Source organism: Triticum dicoccoides, chromosome 4B (assembly GCF_002162155.2).
Source record: "Triticum dicoccoides isolate Atlit2015 ecotype Zavitan chromosome 4B, WEW_v2.0, whole genome shotgun sequence".
Taxonomy (NCBI): domain Eukaryota; kingdom Viridiplantae; phylum Streptophyta; class Magnoliopsida; order Poales; family Poaceae; genus Triticum; species Triticum dicoccoides.
In genome coordinates, this window is record NC_041387.1 from 682,501,003 (window position 1) to 682,519,609 (window position 18,607).

Genomic DNA, 18,607 nt, shown 5'->3' on the forward strand with positions numbered 1-18,607 from the left:
CACTCGTCCCCATCGTGACCAGGCCAGCGTCAGAAAGTGTGTCTCGTGCCTCCTATGCGGCCAGCTTTGGGATAACCATCACCTCTCTCGGCGTGACCGTCAGCCCGGAGTCCACCCGCTGAGAAGAGAGAATCGTCGGTGACTCAACAGTCAGGGACTATCACCGATGGTAACTCAAGTTCCGCCGGATCATCCGCCTCTACTCGGTTGCTCCATAACCGACTAGGCACTGACCTCGCTCCAAAAGTACCAAACCGAAGTGTGTTCACCGGAGTTGTGGATGGTGGTGCCTCCTTGGTAGATATATCCATCTTATCCAGTTGTGAATTCGGCCCCTTAGCCGACTCTCGTGGCGTATTCTTGGGCCCCTTATCTTGATTCCCGGGTGCTCCGTCTCCCTCAGTTGTGTCCATATCCTAATGTTCATCCCTCTCCTGAGGAATCAGTGTGTCCTCAATCCCGATCTCTAGGATGTATGTGACTCCGGCATGTGTCCACTTGACTACATCCGGCACAAGCTCAATGCTAACTACACTGACAAGTAACCTTGCAGCTCCTTGTGCACGAGTGAAAGGCATGTCAACCTGTTCCGTCTTGCCAATCAAAGGTCCCCAACTCCAGGCTACCAGAAAGTGCTTAATCGGTTTGGGTGGTGCGCCATAGAACCATACCCATACCTTCTCTAAAGGTGTACCCTCTGGTTGTTGCTGCTTCCACTCATCGAATGCCATGATAATGTTGGTACTCGGAACTCTGCACATACCCCACTTGAGAATATGCAATTGATCCTCTTTAGTGGGGAAATCCATCTTGTAAGTCTGGTTCTCCAACTTGTCAAGATGCCACTGAAAATTGCCCGGTACCAGCTCTCGCAACTGCCTCACAATCTGAGCCTCTGTCATATACCCATTGGTAACCTTAACCACTGCTGGGAAAGAACTTTCCACCACCTGGGTTAGAGGAGCCACATCCGGTGACTCAAAAAACATCAATTCTCTGCAGCACACTCCAAAAATATTCACCCCTGGCTTAGGACCGAAAAGGAGTGGGCAGTCACCGGACACATGCTGCAATCTGAGGCAGTAGTCTCAAAGTTCATTAGTACACTCTGCAACAAAGTGTCCGGGCTCACCACACCTATGGCAAGGCAGTTTCTTCTTCTTAATGACCCACTTCGAAAGCATTTCACCATCCGCTTTGTTCGAAGGTTTGTCCGCCCCACCATCACCTGACTTAGTAGCTCCAGTGGCCGCTAGAATAGTCACCGCTGCCAAGGCTCTGACTGTGTCTACAGCCACTGCCGGCAAATCAGGTACAACCGCTGCCGCCGTTGCTATGGTATCCACCACCGCCACCTAGGGCGCATGTGTCGCGTCAACAGTCGGTGGTGGTGGTGGTGATGGAGGTGGAAGCGGTGGAGGTGGGCGCCTCGCACCTCCTCTCCGGCCACGGCGATGTCCACCTCGGAAACGGTCATTAGGGCCGGCGACCCCTTCCACAAAATTGTCGGGCGGACCCTGGAAGCCACGTCCTGGGCCACCGCCATTGTGCCAGTTGTATCCACGGTCGCCCCCAGAAGATGATCTACGGTGCTATCCCTCGCCATACACGTCGTAGCCATCATCGCCCCACTGACTGTACCGGTTATATCGTTGCCTCTCTCTGCCATAGCCGCCTTGGCCATCCCATCCCGGGTTTGCACCATGGCCTCTGCCCACGGCTTGAGCTTTTGCCGCCGCCGGCTGAGCCGGCTCCTCCGGCTGCCGCGCGTTTGGCCGACAGTTAGCAGCCAACGTTGGAGGTCCCGCAGCTTGCGTGTTGGGACATACCCGGTCCGGCGACGAACGCCGAGTAGCCTCCGACGACACGAACGCCGAACGAATCTCTCTCTCACACACAGTCGGACATACGGAGGTGGAAGTAAGAGAGAGACACTAGATTTTCCGGCGACAAACGCCCCGCCGCACGAACGGCGCCACGCCGACGAACGGCGGTTCTTTTTTTCTTTCGAGTCCAAACTCGCTCGGCACCATACCGTACAACAATGGACTGGATTACATGGCTTAAATAGCCAGAAGCACCGGCCACCCCATAGCCTGAACGCACACATAGCTAATTACCCTGGAGTCTGGAGTCTAACAAACTCTATCCATGCACACACACGGACGCTCACCTCCTAGAATATCTCAACCACATGCACCCATATCCATGCGATGCATGCACGTAGCTAACAACTTAACCAGCTAACTCACGCCATGGATAGACTAACCAACTCAGGCACGCATGTAGCTAGCTTATCCATGCAACAAAGTCATGATTATCCTAACATTGCGGACCCGAAGCGGTAAGCGGCGGCCCCTGCCTCGCAGGAGGCAGCGCACCACGGTCGGACCCAGCAGCGGGCGGCGGCCCTTGCCTGGCATGCAGCGATCCTCCACGGCCAGCCATCACACCGGCGTCCACGGAGATTCTGACGGCTCTCCCAGCCCCAAGCGAAGGAAAGCTCTGTGGCCGAAAAACCCTAGCCGCAACAACACTAAGAGATGACTCAGGCACCGACACCGCATGCAAGGACGTAGAATCGATCGCGGACGTGGCTTGGGCTTCCGAATGGGCCTCATGGCCTGAGTCCAGAGAGCTCACGACCACCACCGTTTACGATCCTTAATCGCTGCCCAGCAGCTAATATATCAATTACAAGAGACAAAGAAGATTATCAGAGATCGCTTTTGCGAAAGCACAGGCGGTGTTGTCATGTTTTAGCTTCTCTTAACAAAAGTATTGGTACATTTCTTTCAATATGTGTGAATAATGGGGAACATTGAACAAAATGGCATTGATCTCCTTTAGCAGAGGCATAACACACAGACACACACGCACATTGAACCTTAATAAGGGTTCCAAGGTGAAAAATATCATCTGACGAGAAAATAAGTGTTTTTAACTATTTTTCTTGTTTATTTTAACTGTTTTAATTTTTGTTGTTGGGGGAAAAGAATATCAAAGAGGGATAGGTATTAGTTTTTTACAGAATTTGCTAAACATCACTTATGTGAAATTGTTTCTTGGATGAATTGATTACTCATGCACCGAGGAGGAGGCAGTGTTGTCCGCAGCGAGGGCTAGTTAGGACCTCACTGGAAATGGGGACGATACGGGCATCATCGACAGAGGAGTGGAACAGGATTGATGGGTGTGGGTGAATGTGCGCGGTGCAAGGGTGCTCTACATATTTCTGTGACATATTCTTAAACTGTAGTTAAAAGGCTAGTGCAAATTGAATAGGAAGTGTGGAGAAATTGGTTGCTATCTTACCAGTCGGTTTTTTATTAGATGAGTCGATTGAATTGCAAATGTATACTACGCATACAAAGCTCAATTGGTCGGGTAAAACAAAGTACTACCACACATTCATTAACTGCACATGCATCCCACGTATGCATGCAGGTGCATGGGCGTCCTTGATGCTGCTTCCGGGCCCAAGATTGCAACAGCTAACGGCAGAATCAAATTCCAAGGCGAGAGAGAGAGAGAGAGAGAGAGAGAGAGAGAGAGATGGAGAGGGACGGCTAACGGCGCACACACAGGCAGAGAGATGCAGCTAGCTAGCAATCGTATAACAGAATCAAATTCCATGGAAGTTCATGTGCATGCATGCTATATACTATATGCTGCTGCTCTTTCTCTACGCGCCATCAATCAGAGACACCCACCTACGTACAGCGCCATGTCTCCTCCTATATATGCTACTGCTCTTTCTCTTGCTCCTCTCCTCTCCTCTCCAGGATATTAGTTATTACTACACCAAGCGCCATCTCTCAGTCCCAGATGCTGAAGAAATGGATATCGTTTTCTCTCTCTCACCCTCATGAAATGTGATGTTGTTAGCCGTCTCTTTGACTCCCAAACCTTGATGACATCCGATGTTGTTAGCTGTAGCTTTCTCCCTCTCCGGGCAGTTAGCTGTTGCAATCCTCGGCGAATCCTCCTGCTGTGCCGAGGATGGCAACAGCTAACAGCCCGGAGAGGGAGAAAGCGATGACTAACAATATCGGATTTCATCAAGGTGCGAGAGAGAAAGCGACTTCTAATAGCATCAAATTTCATGAGGGTGAGAGATAGAAAAGCATCATCCAACTTGAGGTGCTATATATATATATATATATATATATATATATATATATATATATATATTCGTCCGTGTCACCGATCAGAGAGCCAAACAATCAGTCCCACATCGTCGTGTCTCCCGTGCTGACAAATCTCTCTGCTCTCCACGGCCGCCTATGCCGCGAGTGTTGTGCATACCTCCCAAAATGAACATCCAAGACATGCGCAAAGCCGATGAAGGGCTACAGCCTACCAAAACCATATATAGAAGCTGACAACAACGAACAACAACTCAAAATGAAGTTACTACTCACTCTGGACGCTAGCAACAGAATCACCCCATTATTCCAATCCTGCTTGTCCTCTGATCCCATACTCTACTTCCTAGAAGAACACATCGCATTGGAATCGATGAACATAACTGAAGAATAACGAAGTACAAATAATTAGAAGAAACACAAGAATCATTAACCGTACCGTACCTGCGCCTATGTTGTTAGTTGTTGTCATCACTAGTACAGTCCTTCTCACCAACAAAACAAGAGAAAGTAAGGACGCTAGGATCACATTCTGCTGGGATTTTCAGCCTAGCAAATTCTAAATCCTCCCATCATTCTGTTGGGAGTCAGTTTTTACTAGACCGGGCAGTCGGTTGAATTGCAAATGTTTAGCTGGTACGCATGCAAACTCAACTTGGGTACAAGCAGTACCACCCATGCTTTCATGTCTGTATAGACTGCACATGCATCCCACGCATGCAGGTGCAGGGGCGTCCTCGCTTTGCTGTTTCTGGGCTCAAGATTGTAACAGCTAACGGCAGAATCAAATTCCATCAAGTTGGTTGAGAGAGAGAGAGAGAGAGAGAGAGAGAGAGAGAGAGAGAGAGAGAGAGAGAGAGAGAGAGAGTGATGGCTAACGGCGCACACACAAGCAGCGAGCCAGAGCCAGAGAGAGGGAGGGAGAGACGTCTAACAGAATCAAATCCCATGGAAGTTCAGTTCAGGTGCATGCTATATATATGGGTTTCTCCTCTCCATCAGCTCAGGTACATCACATCCAGACAGTCATACAATCCTACACCGGCAGAGCCAAGCTATAAATGCTGCTCTTTCTCCGCGGTGGCCTGGGGCGCAGGTGATGTGCCTGGCTGCCCGCCCATGCCGGCTTGTGGCTCCATGGTGAGATCGATCTGTGCGCCAAGTCGGCAGTTCCCGCTTGGTGGCCTGTCACAGTAAGCCCCAACCCTAGTATGTGGTCTACTATGCCACATGATGGCTGGCTGCTCCTCTCCTAGGCCTACTTGCATACATACATTATCGCCATCCAGGAAAACTCCATCGTGTGGGAACCATGCATACAATTGCCACCATGTCACTAGAAACTGGGCATGGCAATATCTGCTGGTCCCGACGTACGTACGTACCGGAGTTTCCTTGGATGATGATGATCGTGTAGGTACGTCTGGGAACGGGCCATCCTATGGCATAAGTACACTGCATACTGGTACATATGGTTTATTGTAGCAGCTCACCAAGTAGCACGAACTACCGAAATGGCACATGCATGCATGTAGCTAGAAGGCCACCGATACTTGTCGATTTTGTTTTGCTTGAAGCATGCATATTCATAGCCCTCCCTCATGTTGAAATATTGCTCCAAAAGGTAAGGTAATTTCTCTACAACACTTGCCAGCTGAAATATTGCTCGAGTTTTCTCGACGTTGCTTTTCTAGTTTACTGTTCTCTTCCGGTAACAAACTAGCAAGTTGCACAATGAATCAAGTAGAGATTATGATGCGCTTGCATATATCATCACCAGCTTGAGTATACGATAACTAAAAAAAAGTAGTAACTTTGCGCGTAGCTAGCTTTCTGCTGACCGGCGACACGACAACGCAAACATCTTTGGTTGTCATCCTCAGCCTCATCTCAAGAGATTAGGTGAAGAATCAAGATTTGCTTTGTTTCTGTATCTTGCAGCCAGCAAGAAGAACACAACAAATATGTTACACCTTATATATCAATTATAAGTGACGAAGAAGAAGATTCTCGGTGATCGCTTTTTGCGGAAGCATGAACGTCTGTCACCTTTTCGCTTCTCATCCACACAAGTTCATAAATCTTAAGAAAAAACATGTACTAGTATACATTTCTTTCAGTATGCGTGGAAAACAAAAAAGATGTGTGCGAACGATTATATAAATCAAACTGGGGAATGTGGATCAAACGTAAATACCGTGCTTAAAGATCTGTCAACTTCTCTAAAACAGGAGATCGCTGCAGAAAAGCGCACAAGCCCTGCATTTCAAGTCCTTATTTTTCATTTTTACAAGGCAAGGCAGGTTAGTTAGCTTAGGAATGTGGATTTATAAAAGCTCAGGCTACTGGACACCTCCTATCCATACCCTACAATCTTGCTTTGAGATCCGTGCTACACAACTAACTTGTTACATGCATATTTCTCTTTTTTGTTTCTTCAAAATGAAACAATATATGAACTTCAAACTTTCCAGGACAACAAAACATTCTAACTACAATGTGGGAAAAAACTTTCAGATTTTTTGGTACGACATAAATATACAAAATGAGATTTTTTTTTTGGGAGGGGGGGGTAAAAAATATTAGTTTTAGTATATATGTTTCACGAAAAAATCTGAAAGTTTTTTCTAACATTCTGGTTAGAATGTTTTGTTGTCCTCCAAAGTTTATAGTTCATATATTGTTTTATTTGGAAGAAACAAAAAAGACAAAAGTGCTCGCACAAATCTTGATGCGGAAATGAATGGCTAGATAAGGGGGTGTATGAAAGCCTATGCTTTGTCAAATGTTAACCGTTAGGTTATGCAATACAGTGGTAGATGCGCGGATTCATCAGGTGACTGTTCATCCTTGTGTTTCAGGTGGATTTTAGCCTTTCCAGCTGGTGCTTTACCTATATATTAACAATCATGAACTGCATCAGGAAACACATATCTTCAGTGCAATGCGGTGACTGTTTCATTAAGAATATGTGCATGTGCATAATCGGGAACACCGACCAAAATGGCATTTATCTCCTCTAGCAGAGGTTGTGCAATGGAGACCAAGACCATGACATCTTCACCAAAATACCCAGGATCCTGGCAGCTCCCCATCAGCAACTGAATGAAGATGTCTCTTTCCGGAATAAGACACAATGCTACCTGAAAGTTTGCAACTATGCTCGCGACATTAGTTCAGTGGACACAACTCAAACCAGCTAATGGCTGCAATAACAGCTTGATATTACTAATGTATTGCCATTTATCAAAAGTAATGAACTAGATTTATCAGGTGAACAATCTCCTGAAAATTGCTAGCTTGTGCAGTCGTGTAAAACTAAAAGTCGTGATGATGAACAGCAGTATGTCAGCTGATCAAAGTAAAGTGGTCATACCTTGTAAGCAGCTGATGAGATCCATCCATGGAACGGCTTGAGGGTGCTCTTGTATGCTTCTTCCACCATCTCTTGCAGGCTTGACTCTGAGTTCTTCACTAATCCCTCCAGCAAATGTATCGAGAAATTCACCGACCTAAACCCAACGCATTTTTGGCGAAACATAAAAACTAAGGTTTTGAAACAGAATTGACACATATGGTATAAAACAACATATGTTACCTGGCCAGCCAGATAATTGCCCTGGCGCAACTATTGGTCTTCTTTGAGGTCCCTTCCACCACTTCCTTTGTTACCATCGCCGTCAAGCTCGCATATTTCAAAGAGTCTCTTGCATGGAGATCTTGTAATCTCTGCAAAGGGAAACTCGCTTATTATGTAACTGTAATCACTTCACTGCAATTAGCACAATCAAGTCAGTATGCCCAGTCGCTTAGTTATGTGAACAAATGCAATGCAGAGTGCAAGGCAACATGGGAGTAATGATTATGTAGAAAAAGAGCAATCACCTGAACATTTTGCTCAATGTCTTGCGTGAGGACTAGCAGCGTCGGCCCAATCGCATCTTTGACGGCAAAAAAAAAAGCATTTGTTAGCTCGACCTTGAATCTACAAATATATTCATAGTGAAAGAAGTGCAAACGGTAAACTAGATGCAACTTGTGTCAACTTTGCAAGAGGGAGCCAGAGACCGCAGCTCATCTTCTCTTCCAATGCGGGTTCTCTGGACTGGACGCGTTGCGGCCTGGAACGGGATCCCCACGGTCAAATAGTGGTGTGCGGCGGTGGGTTTGAGTGTTTCTTTACCATTATTCTTTTGCATAGATCAGCCATGTCCATGTACAGTTAAGTTACCTAGCCAGCCAGATAATTGCCCTGCTACAACTGTTGGTCTTCTTTGAGTTCCCTTCCTCCACTTCTTCCATCACGATCGCCGTCAAGCTCACGTATTGTGAAGAGTCTCTTGCATGGAGATCCTGTAATCTCTGCATAAGGAAGATAGATAACTGTGATCGCTTCACTCAATTAAAACGCAGAGTCGATATGCTCGATCAGTCGCTTAGTTATGTGAACAAGTGCAATGCAGAGTCGCAATATTACCTGAACATTTTGCTGAATGTCTTGCCTGAGGACTAGAAGCGTTGGCCCAATCGCATCTTTGACGGCGAAAAACAAAGCATACAGTGAAAGAAGAAGAGATGGTAAACCAAGGTTAAAACAGAGTAGCTCTAAAGACATCGAAGTTCGATCCTCACAGTTTTCAGTTTCAGTTTCGTTCAAGTAACTAACCAAGGACACGGAGAAGCTGGTTGGAGACACAAAGGAGATCCATGGTGGATGACCTCCTAATTTTCCCCTGCTGCTCCTGATATTCACCATCTCCTGAGCTGGGCAAGGAGAGGTCCTCGATGGCCATCCTCAGCTCAGACTTGCCCCTCTCCATCTTCTCCCTTTCCATCTCTCCTAGCTACTACGTACTACCTTAGCTTGACATCTGGCTCCATTAGTCCCCTAGTTATATACACACAGATTCAGCCTCATCTGCTGCCATTTCTTGGGACAAATGATGGGGGTCAACTTCTCGATGCTATTTTTGTAATGTAATAATTGTTATGACTTGGAGCTATCCTCTATGGGAGGTCAGAGCAGCAAATGGTGTATTATTAGGAGTAAAATATGAGGTGGTGGCTCTGTCGCCTAGCTTGGAAATGGATGATTTGATTCGGTTGATGTACTTGTTTAACGGTTAACCAGCTGGCCTTGTACTTGTTGTAGTGTTGTTAAACCATTGGCTCCCCGGAAAAAAAGAACGTTGGCAATTAATTATAGCTCTATTTTAGTTAACGGTTAACCAGCTGGCCTTATTTCGGGGTGAAAGGTGCATGTGCGAAAAATATTACTTTGAGATGGAAACCTTTGGTTTCTCCTCGTCAATCATCTCTCACGAGTGTTCGCACATGAAAACGTCAACGTGTACCGTTGACACCGTGGGTGATGCACCGCAGCTCGTGCCGAAGGATACCCGGCCGGAAGCGCGGTACGCAAACAATCCAGCGGACGCTTTTGTAGACCCAAAACCCAAACGTCCTGGTGAGACCCTGTCGTGGCGTGCGGCGGCTATGGACTGCCCAAGGTCGACCTGATCGCCCCTAGGTCCTCATGGATCACCGCCCTGCAACAAAGAATGAACGAAAAATGAGAAAAAGAAGAACTGGGCAAAAGAAAAAAGTGGTAGATGTGTTTGTCGATTCTATGTTGTTCAATTGGCCATCACCTCTCATCAATTTATGAGGTGTATAGACTTTCTATATAAGAAAAGGACTCCAAATCTTTCCAAAATTAACTGAACTCGGATTTCGGTATGTCTAAGATAACACTTTGGTTTTGGGGTTCCACAGGCTAAATACGACCTCGGGTGGAGACACGCCCAAAAGCAACTTTATCCATTTTGACAAGACGAACAATTTTTGTGATGAACGTTTTTCGATTCGAGGCCATATTGAGGGCTAAATCGCTCGGTCAAATCATGCAACAACTCGCGCTACCTATCAGACATTGGTCATATGGGTGTCTGGTGCCGCGGGCCACTTTTTACTCATACTCGGACAGCGCTGCGTTGGCTCTAACTTTTGTGTACAACCTCGGATTGAGATAAATCACATATTAAAATTAATCGGCTCGACGAAACAAAGACAATCCTTGTAGAACACTTTTTCATATCAGGGCATATTGGAGGCATAATCAGCCGAATAGTACTCGGAATACAAAATCTTAGTACTTCGAGCACAATTTTGGTCCTCGAGATGTGATCGGATGATGATGACCCAAACATCAAAGACGATATAAAACTTTTTCGTACCGGACACTTTTTCATTTGAGGCCATCTTGCCTTGCCAAAAACTGATGTCAATAACGGGTGACATGATGTCCTCACTAAGTAGACGAATAAGATTGGTATCTTATCAGAGAAATTACCCGAGTCATGTTTTCTTTACTCGGAATTTTTTTTATGCAAAGTACTCCATTCAATAGTTTTTCAGTTTAGAGAAAGTTTTGCTCTTTTTTACACCATTTAATGATCTACCAGGTGGGTCTCAATCGTTAATTACAGGTGGCTTATCATGTTGCGATTTTCCTCCCGGCTTTTCCTCCTGCGCTTGAATAGGTCAAATGGCTTAACGGTACTCCCTCCATCTCAGTTTACAAGTCCTGCACGTATATCTAGGTTGCCAATTTTATCACCCTAATATAAACTATATAACACAAAAATTACACCGTTTGAAAATAGAAAATCTGAAGTTTGTATTGGTATTTTTTTTGTAATATATGGCTTGTATTAGGTTGGTCAAATTGACGACCTAGGGGTATGTGCATGCCCTGTAAACTGAGAGAGGGGGAGTAAATGGTTTCTTTTATCACAGCCATCTAGTGTGTGTACGCACCACTTCACATTGATGAGTTCCTTCGTCATGTCATGCATCCCTTTGTTCTTTGCTTCCACCTCATTCTTCTTCAACGCATTTCCTTTCGGGTGATGCAACATATACTTGGCATAACTCCATCAATCCTGTAAGTAGGAGTTATCTTCGACCTAAAGTACTTTAAGGGGGTATAAAAACCAACAAAACTTTCGCTAGGGTAATCCATATGAAAAGCTATTAATTGGGTAATTAGCTTTAAAAGGTATCAAAAATACGGGTTACAAACTGGTATTCACTAGTTTAGGAATGTGTATATAGGTCACCATGTCATTATCTAGTTGTAAAAGAAAATAATCATGTCATGATCAATCAACTCAACTGATAATTCGTTATAATAATCATTGATGACACTCACCCGTGCACCTTCCAAACCCATTTGACGATCAGTACCAAACCATATATTATATAGCTGGACCTTATTAACATTGTTCTAGAGAGTTCCGGCAATTCACTACTGCCATCCTGGTCAGCCGTCACGGAAAGAACCTATCAATGACAGCAACATATGACACAGTATCACATTACTGGAGCAATCTTGTTAAAGCTCTGGTGCATTTAGAAGTAGCGATCCAAAAATTATTGATCCTAGCACCGAGGAGAGCTAGACAATAACCCGAAAGTTGGCTAGACGTAGGAGAGGGACACAAACCTCACAAATTCTTTGATGAAGTTGTCATGGATGAGTTGTATTCCCTCCATAAACAAATATTGGTCCTCTATTAATGAAGTTGCCATAGATGAGTTGTACTTGTTAATGAGCGCCACGACGTTACATTAGTACTCTACTAGTATGGTCATACAATTGTTGGTTATAGAAGATGTAACGGCGTGGCGCTCATAAACCTGATTTCATGCGATCAGGTTAGCTAACACAGATATTGACAATCACGCTGATATATCAAACTCGAACAATGGTTTTTGTTGGGATATAAATTCTAAAAATAGATTAAGTAGAAATATAGTGTTCTAATCGGACCGTAGATTCTGTTTCTGCTCAAGCGGGTTGAGCTGCGTGCAAAAAAAAAATAGGTGGTTCGCACGCGTGCAGCTCCACGGCTTGCAGTTCACGCGGGGAGTGGTTTCCCAATCCATTCAGTTCACGAGCGTGTATGTGCGTTGTGTGCGGCCGGCTAAATTGTAGGTTGTGTGTCCGTTGAGTGCTGCATTGTACTCCCTCCGTTTCAAAATACATGATTCAACTTTGTACTAACTTTATACAAAGTTGAGTTATCTATTTTAGAACGGAGGGAGTAGGTGCTTGGCGAAATGTGTGAACCAAATATAATCTATAGGGAGTTAAATTTAAGGGTTTGGTAAGGTCCGGCCAACTTTTAACTCCTCAAATTATAAGAAGATGAGTATAAGGAGGTTGGGCGCACACAAGGACTTAAATTGTAAGGGATCGGCTAGAGATGCCCTTAGGTCGGCGTCATTGTCATTGTCATCCTCGTGTCAGGAGATTAGGTGAAAATCATATTTTCTTTGGTTTCTGTATTTCGCATTAGTTGCTTTCTCCTTCTTTTAGTTTAATCTAAGTCGTTGCTTTTCTATTTTTTTCTCTTTCGGTAACAAAAAATAAGTTGCACAATGGATTAAGTAGAGATTATAACATGCTAACATATATACTATCATCGCTCTTATCATTAGTTTGAGTATACAATAACTAGAACAAATATATTTGCGCATAGCTAGCTTTGTGCTGACCGGTGACACAACAATGCAAACATCTTTGGTTTTATTGCCATGAGAGTGCAAGTAGCTTTAAATCGAAGATTAGAGCCATTGTCATCCTCGGCCACATCTCAAGAGATTAGGTGAAGTATCATGCAGTTAGCAACAAGAGACGAGAAGAAGATTCTCGGTGATTGCTTTTGCGAAAGCATGAACGGTGTTGCCACTAACCAACAAAAATACAGTGAGTGAGGGGGGAAGAAATCAACAAAAGATGCATTGTGTTTCAGTTATTAAAGGTCTCTGATGATACGAGTCCAACCGGCCACTAAACTACACACGTACAGCAACAAATACAGCGCCGACATTTGTTAAACAAAAAGGAGTCTAGAACCCACCGCCAAAAATAAATCGTTAACTTCCATTTTACAAGGCAAGGTAGGTTAAGTAGCTTATTATATACGGTACAGTGGTAGATAAGTAGAGTCATCAGGTGGATTTCAGCCTGTCGAGCCGGTGCTTAACCTGTAAATTAACCACCATGAGCTGCATCAGCAAACACACGCCTTCCCCAAAATGGTCATTAAGAAGTTGTAGGGGTTGATAATGGGGAACACCGACCGAAATGGCATTCGTCTCCTCTAGCAGAGGCTGTACAAATGAGAGCAAGATGATGACATCTTCCCCGAAATCCTCGGGATCCTGGCAGTTCCCCATCAGCAACTGGATGAAGATATCTCTTTCCGGAATGTACAGTCGTGTAAAATATGCAGAAGCTGGTTGGATAAGCCTTGTGCTTTAGTTTAGTTATTAATGGGTATGAACATCATAGTGTCATCATCTAGTTGGATAAGACACTCATCATGTCATCATCCGTCAACCCAACCCAACCCAGCTGATAGATAATTTGCTACAGTAGCATTATCATTGATGATTTGTATTAACAACTTTGTTCTAGAGGAATCCGGCAGGTAATCACCGGTACGATCAGAATACTTTGTTCTAGAGGAATCCGGCATGCAATCACCGGTACGGTCAGTCCGGGAAATGGTAGCTAAGCTCAATATAATTAATGCTAGATCCTACATCTGTTTGAACCACAAGTAATACATTTGCTCTAGCAAACTGGAGAGATAAGACGTCTAGTGGGCTTGCCTACTTTTGAGGTCTTTGACAAGTTGGAATTTTTAGTCCATGAGCAGCACATCTAAGGTATTCTTTGTGCTCACCACCCAATCAACCTGACTGACAAGACACCGAACGGGACACAGCTGCTGCTGCTTCACATTCAACAAGCATCAATCAACCACAAGATTAAGATTTTGTCATCTCATCTCTCATGGTCACGGGTAACATTGCGTCCTCGCCGGTCTACCAGCTTACAAAACACACAGCAAACTTATATCATACAGCACACGTAATCCTACTACCCTACCACCTTCAGCAGAGCACCACAAAAACTAACGCACCTCACTTCTTCACCTCTCATGCGTAACAGAGGGTAAGTAAGACGCAGTCGAGACTGTCACGCACCTCACTTCTTCACCTCTCATGCGTAACAGAGGGTAAGTAAGACGCAGTCGAGACTGTCACGCACCTCACTTCTTCACCTCTCATGCGTAACAGAGGGTAAGTAAGACGCAGTCGAGACTGTCACGCACCTCACTTCTTCACCTCTCATGCGTAACAGAGGGTAAGTAAGACGCAGTCGAGACTGTCACGCACCTCACTTCTTCACCTCCTCGTACTCCGCCTCCGGCGCCTCGCCACCACCACCACCACCCTGCGACCCCGGCTCACCGCCGCCAGACATGTGCTGCCCGATCTTGGACACGGCCCTGTTGGCCGCGTCGATCTTGGCCTTGATCTTCTCGGCGTCGTCCGAGGCCATCTCGGCGCGGAGCTCCGCGACGGCCGCCTCGATCTCCGACACCACCTCTGCGGGGACCTTGTCCCGGTACTCGCCCAGGCTCTTCTCCACGCTGTAGACGGTGGTGTCCGCGGCGTTCCGCACGTCGATCAGGGCCTTGCGCTCCTGGTCCTTGTGCGAGTGCACCTCCGCCTCCTGCACCATCTTCTGGATCTCCGCCTCCGACAGCCCGCCCGACGACCGGATGGTGATCTGCTGCTCCTTGCCCGTCGCCTTGTCCTTGGCCGACACCGTCACGATGCCGTTCGCGTCGATGTCGAACGTCACCTCCACCTGCGGCGTGCCCCTCGGCGCCGGCGGGATGCCCACCAGGTCGAACTCGCCCAGGAGCTTGTTGTCTGTTGCCATCTCGCGCTCGCCTTGCAGCACCTTGATGCCCACTTGCGTCTGGTTGTCAGCAGCGGTTGAGAACACCTGCACAAATTAAGAGCACACACATTATACTGTTGCTTCTTAGTAATGTACTTATATGCTGCCAAAACAATATTATGGGCATGCCAAGCAAGCAAGCATGGTTACGAACCTGGCTTTTCTTGGTGGGGATTGTAGTGTTCCTGGAAATCAGTCTGGTGAAGATGCCGCCAAGAGTCTCGATACCAAGTGACAGAGGGGTAACATCAAGGAGAAGAAGCTCCTTCACATCTCCACGGAGAATGCCACCCTGGATAGCAGCACCCATGGCCACAGCTTCATCCGGGTTGACTCCTTTGCTAGGGGCCTTGCCGAAGATCTCAGAGACTATCTCCTGCACTTTTGGAACCCTTGTCATTCCACCGACGAGAAGGACCTCATCAACATCCTTGGTGGTTATGCCGGCATCCTTCAAGCAGCTCTTGCATGGCTCTCTGGTCCTCTCAATCAGACTGTTCACCAGAGACTCGAACTTTGATCTTGTCAGTGTGATGTTCAGATGTTTTGCTCCACCGGCATCAGCAGTGATGAAGGGAAGATTGATTTCAGTCTGGGTAGTCGAGGAGAGTTCGATTTTCGCCTTCTCAGCTGCTTCACGCAGTCTCTGCAGAGCCAACCTATCCTTTGACAGATCAATATTTTCAGTGTTTTTGTACTCCCTCACTAAGAACTCCAACAGAGTATTGTCAAAGTCTTCTCCACCCAGGAAAGTGTCGCCGTTCGTTGCTTTGACCTGTCAATCAAGAACATAATCAACAACATATCAGGAATGGGAATGAAGCACTGTGTAAACAACTTGATTAATTTCCTTACTAAAGCAAACTACTACTAGCAAGATGCAAGTTACAAACACTGAAACACTGACCTCAAACACTCCATTGGAGATCTCTAGAATCGAGACATCAAAGGTCCCTCCTCCAAGGTCAAATACAGCAATCAGGCCCTCCTTGTTGTTTGTTCCGTAAGACAGAGCAGCAGCAGTTGGTTCATTGATGATCCTTTGGACATCAAGTCCAGCAATACGGCCAGCATCCTTGGTGGCCTGCCTCTGAGCATCATTGAAGTAAGCTGGAACGGTAATGACAGCCTTGGAAATAGACTTGCCAAGGTAAGCTTCAGCTGTCTCCTTCATCTTGGTCAGCACAAACCCACCAATCTGGCTCGGCGAGTACTGCTTGCCGTCTGTGGTCTCAACCCAAGCGTCTCCATTCGGAGCCTTCACGATCTTATATGGTACCATGTTCATCTCCTTCTGTGTCTGCGGGTCATCGAAGCGCCGCCCAATCATACGCTTTGTGCCAAAGAAGGTGTTCTGCGGGTTGGTCACTGCTTGACGCTTGGCTGGAGTTCCCACAAGTAGCTCTCCTTTCTGAGAAAAGGCAACAACTGACGGTGTAGTCCTGGCGCCTTCCGAATTCTCAATCACCTTTGCATTCTGCATTTATTTAGAGAGAGATTTAATTGCTCAGACCAATTAGAATGGGGGAGCTAGCAGAGAACAAAACATGTACATGCAGAGAGAGTATAGTATGCTGAGGCCACACGACATACCTTTCCCTCCATAACCGCGACACATGAATTGGTCGTTCCCAAATCAATTCCAATAACCTCATTTCCAATTGGCTTTGCACTGAGGAATAAAAGCACAGAGAAGAGTTAGTTAGATATGCACGCTGCAACGATCCTCCCCAAGTTTTATACTGTATAAACCAAAACAAGAAGGTTGTTACCTGAAAGCTCTTGCAAAACTACCCCATCTGGAGCACACATTTGCAGCAGCATATGTTGATTGGACGTTGGCGGTCAGCTGAAATGTAAACAATCAATAATCAGGAAGTCACGTCATTGACAATATTAATTAAGGCCTAAAACATTTTGGTGTCTTGGTGGGCAGATCTATTATATGCACAGACAACAAAGGGGAACAGTTTCCAAACGGAAGAAAGATGCATATTAGTGAAAATGCAATGCTCTAACCCCTGATTGACCCGCTCATTTGCATGAAACATTGTTCCAAGTCAACGATCGTTTGCTAATCAAAACATGGTATATGATAATAGTACACACAATCATTCCTAGAAGTCCATACTTGCATGTACCGAACAAATTCAGTCACCTCTACAGACAGCAATACAGAAAGAATAGGAATCCAGGACACTAGCAGTTAAGGACATGTTTTCTTCAGAGAGGTAACAAGGCATACTGCTGGGAGACAGGACATCGAAACAGAAACCTGCAGTCCACACTTGGCATCTGATCCAGGGTTGAACTAGAACATGGCATATGATCTCAGTACTAACGAATGACAGTTCACACTTGCATGCAAAGAAGAAATTCACAGTCACCTCTACAGCAATACATACAGAAATATAATCACTGCTTGCCAATACCAGTAAAGGACATGCTTTTTTCAGAGGGGTAATCACATCATTGAAAATAGTAAAAATATTAAGCATGGGTGAGGTAAACAATTAATAGTCAGCAAGTGAGATCATTGACAATATTAAGCACTAAAACATTTTGGCAGCTTACTGGGCATATCTAAGCACAGAAAAGGGGGAGATACATATCATTCAGTAACCAGTACAAATCCTTGTAGGCGCATGCCACAACAATTGGTAAGTAGACAGAGTTGTGCACTTACTACTAGTGTGTTGTGTGTTCACCCTTTGCACCCATGGGCATTTGAAATTGGAACAATGTAAACACAGAGTTGTACTAGAGAGGCATAATAATTCTACCAGGAGACAATGTAAAGACAGGGTCACACTATTGACATATTATGAAGCACTAAGTAAAACATTCTGTTGGCTTAATTAGTGGGGCAGATGTATGTATCCACAAAAAGGGGGACATTTCACAATCAAACTGAAGAAAGATGCACATCATTCATTCAGTAAGCAGTACCAATTGATTACCGCAGCGCACACCAACCATTGATGGGCATGAGAAAAGTTGTTGCACAAGCCACTAGTAATGCGTCTGGTAATCTTATATAGTTAGAACAAGATATGGTGGCACATGACATGATGGCAGGCACTAGTATGTATGTATATACAGCAGAGCCATGATTCTACTAGCTAGGAGACAGAGTAATAACACTTTATAATAATTTTTGAGAGGGGTAAAAAGGCAGGCATGGTAATGGTAGTACTACTAGTAGGCGAAATGGAAACCCTGCAGGCTGCAGTGGCGCTGCTACGTGACATGAGATGGATAGATCGGGAAGTAGCTAAGCATTTCGCAAACCTTCGAGGCATGTCCGTACACATGCAAAATTAGCCTCGATTCGACATGCAAATCGGCGCAGGAAAGGAAAGGATCACGGAGCGGACCGCACGGACGACACCGTATTCCGCCGCACACCCAGGAGCAGGAGGCGATCACCGTCGTCTCATCTCATCTCATCACGACAAGAGAGAGGAAAAAAAAACAGAGGGGAAGGGAAGGGAGCTTACGGTGGCGAGCGGCGAGGCGAGGTCGCGGCGGCGCGCGGCGCGGAGGAGCAGCATCATCGAGGCCGCCATGCTCTCTCTCTCTCTCTCTCTCTCTCTCTCTAGGGTTTTGGGGATTTGGGGGAGGGTTTGGG

At 45.7% G+C, this 18,607-nt stretch overlaps 2 protein-coding genes and 1 long non-coding RNA gene across 7 annotated transcripts; 1 reads left to right on the forward strand and 2 right to left on the reverse strand.

The window, feature by feature from the left end:
• The first annotated feature begins 5,148 nt into the window (after positions 1-5,148).
• LOC119292368 lies at positions 5,149-7,488 on the forward strand. The gene is made up of 2 exons (XR_005142953.1): positions 5,149-5,777; positions 7,010-7,488. It is a non-coding gene; the product is annotated as an uncharacterized LOC119292368 (long non-coding RNA).
• Positions 6,334-9,018, reverse strand: LOC119292367 (glycolipid transfer protein 2-like). 4 transcript variants are annotated; one of them, XM_037571222.1, is made up of 8 exons: positions 8,815-9,018; positions 8,626-8,681; positions 8,380-8,510; positions 8,217-8,269; positions 8,034-8,089; positions 7,747-7,877; positions 7,525-7,660; positions 6,334-7,291 (listed from the first exon to the last, which is right to left on the reverse strand). In XM_037571222.1, exons 1-8 carry the CDS (start codon positions 8,981-8,983, stop codon positions 7,085-7,087), a joined length of 939 nt encoding a protein of 312 aa, XP_037427119.1. In that variant the 5' UTR covers positions 8,984-9,018; the 3' UTR covers positions 6,334-7,084. The 4 variants fall into 4 exon arrangements, with proteins under 4 accessions (XP_037427119.1, XP_037427118.1, XP_037427117.1 ...); XM_037571221.1 differs by having other exon boundaries at positions 6,334-7,041; positions 7,148-7,291; positions 8,626-8,997; XM_037571220.1 differs by having other exon boundaries at positions 8,626-8,997.
• A 4,837-nt stretch (positions 9,019-13,855) lies between these two features.
• LOC119292369 (heat shock 70 kDa protein, mitochondrial-like) lies at positions 13,856-18,570 on the reverse strand. 2 transcript variants are annotated; one of them, XM_037571225.1, is made up of 7 exons: positions 18,477-18,570; positions 16,749-16,825; positions 16,570-16,648; positions 15,884-16,453; positions 15,131-15,751; positions 14,416-15,021; positions 13,856-14,351 (listed from the first exon to the last, which is right to left on the reverse strand). In XM_037571225.1, the coding sequence occupies exons 1-7, from the start codon at positions 18,543-18,545 to the stop codon at positions 14,340-14,342; spliced, it is 2,034 nt and encodes a 677-aa protein (XP_037427122.1). In that variant the 5' UTR covers positions 18,546-18,570; the 3' UTR covers positions 13,856-14,339. The 2 variants fall into 2 exon arrangements, with proteins under 2 accessions (XP_037427122.1, XP_037427121.1); XM_037571224.1 differs by having other exon boundaries at positions 14,265-15,021.
• Positions 18,571-18,607: the final 37 nt, after the last annotated feature.